General features: G+C 37.3%; 1 protein-coding gene across 1 annotated transcript in view; it reads left to right on the plus strand.

Moving 5' to 3' along the window:
* The window catches only part of LOC104544485 (putative helicase Mov10l1), a 23,164-nt gene extending 17,733 nt beyond the window's left edge, over window positions 1-5,431 (plus strand). Inside the window, exons 14-19 of the mRNA XM_010189374.1 lie at window positions 606-664; window positions 1,184-1,299; window positions 2,662-2,692; window positions 3,875-4,053; window positions 4,553-4,699; window positions 5,306-5,431. Coding sequence (XP_010187676.1) covers window positions 606-664; window positions 1,184-1,299; window positions 2,662-2,692; window positions 3,875-4,053; window positions 4,553-4,699; window positions 5,306-5,431 — 658 coding nt within the window. The remainder of the gene's footprint in view (window positions 1-605; window positions 665-1,183; window positions 1,300-2,661; window positions 2,693-3,874; window positions 4,054-4,552; window positions 4,700-5,305) is intronic.
* The last annotated feature ends 177 nt before the right edge of the window (window positions 5,432-5,608 follow it).

Below are 5,608 nucleotides of genomic sequence, written 5' to 3' on the forward strand. Positions count from 1 at the left end.
TCCCTCAGCACACCTTTGCCAATACATGCAAGACTGCAACTGTAGTCACAATGTACAAAGAATTCTTGTTTTAAGCCTCTCTAAATGATTGCACCAATGTTGGGCCATGAAATGGGGGGAATGAGGTGGGATGTTTTTGTTTGGAGCTTTTTTCCTTTTTTTCTTAAGGGAAAAAATATGGCTGCAAGACCATATTGAAAAAGAAATGGCTGATGTTAACCAACCATCCTTAATACTTTTGTTTTATTGATGGGATGTTATTGTATGTAAAGTGTTGCTTAATCTTCTCTGTAAAATCAGCTTTACAGAGAACTTTTTTGTTAAACTATCTAAGTCTGGACCACCAGGCCATCTTTGTCTCACTGAAGACCTAGAGAATGTGTGTATCAATGTTATTCATAGAAAAGCTGTTGATTGGTACTTCTGCAGCGTATTTCTTTACAGATGCTTCTTTTAAAAAAAAAAAGTGCTTTTATATAAAACTCCTATTTTTATAGGCAGTGGTGCATAATAATAACGACCAGATACTTTGTAGGTGTATGCTATTATGGCGTATGGAAGTGTAAGCTTTTACTTTAATCTGCAAATTTGTGTTCTGGTAACAGGGTTACTAACAGGCGATGCCACTTGGCAGTTGAGCAAGCTCTCTACCTAGGTGAAAAAGGTACACTTCAGTTGGCTTAAGCTATCTAGAGGAGTTTGTTTGTGGGGAGTCTTGTGTTTTATATTGCTTTCACATCAGAACATACTGAGACGAATGAAGGGTTTTCTGTATTTTTATTTTTTTTAAACAACTCTGAATATAGAGTAGTTATCATCATAACAATTTCATCTGTTGGCCATCACAGGGGAGAGGAGTGGAAGCAAACTTTTGTGAACGGCTTGAGCCAATAAGAACTGTAGAAATGATACGGTTATCGTAATAGCAAGGGAAATTGAAGTGTTTTGTGTTACCTCAGAACTTATTAAAGAACACTGATTTCCTGTTGAAATGTTTTATGGTTGACTGGAACGATCCCTGTGAACTTCACATAGGTTGTTACCACTTTTGCATTAGTTCTGATAAACCAGTTTTGGCAACTAGAGCAAGCTGATATATCAGCAGTATGTTAATCAGTGAAACGTACAAAGTGTTTCTGTGTATTTCAAATTTCTCTAATTTCTTTCTGTGCTAAATTTGAAGTGTTGTTTCCGGAGAGGCTGATCTTACAATCACCACAAGCTGTCAAGACCCAGAATACTACTGAGTATTGTGGTGTTGATGATGGCCTTGAACAACATTCCCAGCAGGAAAGTAAGGTACCTATTCTGTAGATGTTCCTTAAAATGCTGAATTAATACTTATTTAAAAACTGTATGATCATAACTGAAATTGTCAGATTTGCCTTAGACTAGTTTTCATAGCCACTGTTGAGTAAATACTTAAGTCTTGTCACTGTGGCAGCAAATAATTTTATGATAGAAGGTAATCATCCTATTGTGAGTAGATTTGCCCAGGCTTCTAAACTGCTAGTTAAATTACATTAAGAAAATGTAGAAATCTTTCTTACAAAGGACTTCAGAAGGTTATCTAGTCCTCCTTCCTATTCAAAGCAGGGCTGCTACCAACCTAAATCAAGTCAGCTTGGATGGGGTGGGTGGGAGGTGTTTCTTAATTTTTGTCCAGGGGTTCCACAGCCTCTGCATAACCTGTGCTTCACCACCTTTTCACTCAAACCTTTTTCCTCATTCCCAGCATGAATCTTCCACCTGCAGCTTGTGGACATGGAACCTTATTATATCATATGGTACTATAAAGAAGAGTTTTGTCTCTCATTTTTTTTGTAGTCTGATTTAAAGCAATCATGGACTAGTAGACTGCCTCTTCACCTCTTCAGACCCAGAGCTGTGCTGGTGAAAGCAGCACAGATGGTTATTGTTCTGCAAGACACCTGCTTCTGCTGGTGCCTTTCTGTTTGAGTAGAAGGATGGTAGAGAACATCACCTGGGCCTCTCATGCTTTCCCCAGTGCTATATGATCCTCCCCTTGATCTATTCAGTGTCATTAGTACCCACATGGGTAAGCAGCAAAGGGAAGTAGTCAGAAGGTCTAGATGAGCCTTGCAGTCTCTCCATGACATCATGGCTCTAGGGAAGCAGCAAGTAATTCTGGATGATACCTCTGTCCTGTACAAGAGGGAGTAATCAACCTCTAACACTCTCACTTCACTGGATAAGGATCAGTACTATTAAGATGATTGAGGCATCTGGTCTAGAACCTTGCAAACACTGCGTTCCCTACAAGCAGTTTTCTCTTGCTGCAGTGTGAAGGAGGTATGACCTTGTCTAGTGGTGTGAAATGTGAATGTTAGCTTTTAAGGAAGGAAACAAGTTACTCAGCCATGGCTTCAAAATCCTTGTCTGAGCCTGCAAAGTATCTGTGGAAAAAAAAGTTTAATGTTAACATAAGCCAAACTTTTAGAAATCTTAAATTTAAGGTGGGAATTCCTAGCACCTTCTTCTAATACTCTTATCTTTCTGTCTTCACAGTAGATATTCTATTTAATGGGATAATGCTATTTAATGGGAAAAAATAAAACCTAGCAACCTTAAAAGTGTTAGTAAATATAAGCCTGTAATCTTAAAGTTATAAGTGCACTTATCTTCACTTGCTACTTTCAGGTCAAAAAACTGCAGAACAAACAGGCAAAACGCATCGCATCAAGGGAGATAAATGTAACAGATGTGATGAGAGTAACTGCGCAAACAAGCCAACTCGGTATACTTCAATACTTTATATTCAAGTGTAGGCAGTTCAGGATTCCAGTCACTTCAGTAAACCAGGGCTGAGTAAGATACCTTTTAGATGTCCTCATGCTCTGTCTTTTAAAGACAAATTCTAGACCAATACTAGCAGGAAGCTTCATTGGAGTCTTTCTGTGGATTACTTAAACATCTCCAGTTCATAGAATCATAGAATCATAGAATGGTTTGTGTTGGAAGAGACCTTAAAGATCGTCCAGCCCAGCCCCCTGCCATGGGCAGGGACACCTCCCACTAGACCAGGTTACTCAAAGGCCCATCCAACCTGGCCTTGAACACTACCAAGGAGGAGACAACAAACATCTAGTGATATATTTTGTATTCAATAAATTACCATTTTCCAGTTCTTTACTGGAAAATTTTTGATCATGTTCAAAGTTTTCAATTTGTTACTGGGATTCTGAGTCTCATCCTTGGGTTAGCTAATTTGCCAAAGATGCTAGAACTTTGGAAAAGTTTTCAGAAAGCCCTAATCATTCCTATGCTTTGCTGGAAAGTGTGACTTTAAATATCAGTGTACTTAATTGCCAAAGAGGGTGAATTTATCACTTTGTAGCAATAGATTGCCTAAAGAAATATGGAATGGATTACCTGGAATGCACTTCTGTCCAAGGCTCAACAAGATTCTGCTGTGGAAAGCTAAAGCTAGACTAACTCGGACAGGATTAAGAAAAAAATTTCAGTAGTCATGACTTACTACTGGTCATCTAGTGTTGGTACAATCCCTGAAGTATCAGTTACTTAAAGTTACTGAAATTTTCCTGTTCTGGGGCAAAAAATGTGAACTTGTTGCTAAAATTAGTGAATAAAGATTTTACAGATTGTTGGGTTGCATAATCATACTCTTTCTCTGGCCTTCAATTTTGTTAAAGATCCAATACACTTCTGAAACATTAATGGTGGCTTTTCTGCATGCTATTCTATGAAATCAGAATTTTTGAAAAATTCATTAGTTGCTGCCACATAAGGAAAATGAAAATTTTTTGAAACCTAATACGAATTGGACTTGCTTTAATGTACATATGTTAGAAATACTTGTGTGAAGTTTGATATATACTTACCTTGATTATAGGTGGTGAAGCTGTGACACTTAAACAGAGAGCTGGTGAATTTTTCAATCCTATGCTGAATGAGCAACAGAAACTGGCAGTGAAAAGGATATTGAGTGGCGAATGTCGTCCAACACCGTATATTCTCTTTGGACCACCAGGAACTGGAAAAACATTAACAGTAATTGAAGCTATTTTACAGGTAATGGTAGATGACAAAATCAGTAATCTCCAGTGTTGAAATGCTTACAGTAATACTGTAAATACTATCATATTTTTTTTTCCCCAAGGAATTTTTGAAATAGTTTTTTTAATATCTTTTTCTATAGCTCCGTGAAAGAGGAAAGGTCTTTGTAGATGTAACAGAATTCCTGAATGGCTGGCTTTCAAGTCTTCTTGTCTTTGTCTTTAAAGCTTTAGTGAATAGTATCTAACTTGTGATTCCAATAGTGCATATATTCATGAAGCACAGGTATACATTAATATGATAACCATCACTTAATTCTGCTGTTGGTACACTTGGTTTCAGAGCACTTATTCATGACTGTCAAGACTAGTGCTGTTGAACTGCAAAAGGATGGATGAATATAACATGTATGCAAAACTCTTCTGGATTCAGTGAAATGAAACTGGCATGTCGGAGCTATTGCTACTTCACTAAATAACCTTTTTTTTTTTTTTCATGTTCATCTTTAATGTAGATACATTATACTCTACCAGGTAGTCGAATTTTGGTTTGTGCGCCATCAAATGCTGCAACAGATCTGATTTGCTTACGGCTGCATCAAAGCAATCTGTTAAGACCGGGAGCTATGGTCCGAGTTAATGCTAGCTTCAGGTCAGAAGAGGTAAATATTTTGATCTTAAAATACTGATTTAGTAGCATAACTGTCAGTGATTGTTAGGCTAGTTAGGCTTCTTTAGAATCCAAAGTACAAACATTACTTCAGCTTTTCCAAAAGATTAGCTGGAAAATGTTGATCATAGTCCTTAATTTGATTGTATGAGTGTAGAATCTTAACCTCTTTCCTGCAGTGCTTAATTCCACAAGCAGCACATACCTATCGGGGGGATTTTTAATGCGGTAAAATCCTTTGATTTACAAAGCAATCCTAAAATCTGTTACTGAAGTCAAGCCTTTGTCTCCAAATTTAAGACTACTTACACAGAAAAGTAAGCAAGTACAAGTGACTTCTTTATACAGTACGCATGCATTTTATATTTATGTATAAGAAAAAACCATATGTTCAATTTTTATCCTTACACTAAAGGGTATATGTACTACTTTGTTTAGGCAAATTAATGAAGAATTCATTTCAGTGTATGAGCAGGTCTAAATCGAAATGTTTTGATCATCTTCTAAAATAGTTTTCAGTGGGTTTTTTTTATTCAAATTAAAACGTTTAGGTTTTGGGTGGCATTCTGTTTTACAAAATACCTTTTTGTTTTTGCAGCAAATTGATGACATGGTGAAACCTTACTGCAGCGATGGTGATGATGTTCGGAAAGCATCATGGTTCAGGATAGTAATTGCCACATGCAGCAGTGCAGGATTGTTTTATCAAACAGGAATACGGTAGAGTACCGTAGATAGGAATATCACTCAGGTGGCTGGATGCTACAGAACCCAGAGCTTTTAGATAACCTCTGTACTGTAACTAGAGCTGTTTTAATGCAGTTTATTGCATGTGCCTCTGTTTTGAAATTGTCTTCCTAGGAAACTTCCTAGGGAGCTGGCTGAGGTCATTGCCGGACCA

The sequence above is a fragment of the Mesitornis unicolor genome, unplaced genomic scaffold (assembly GCF_000695765.1).
Source record: "Mesitornis unicolor isolate BGI_N332 unplaced genomic scaffold, ASM69576v1 scaffold42907, whole genome shotgun sequence".
NCBI lineage: Eukaryota > Metazoa > Chordata > Aves > Mesitornithiformes > Mesitornithidae > Mesitornis > Mesitornis unicolor.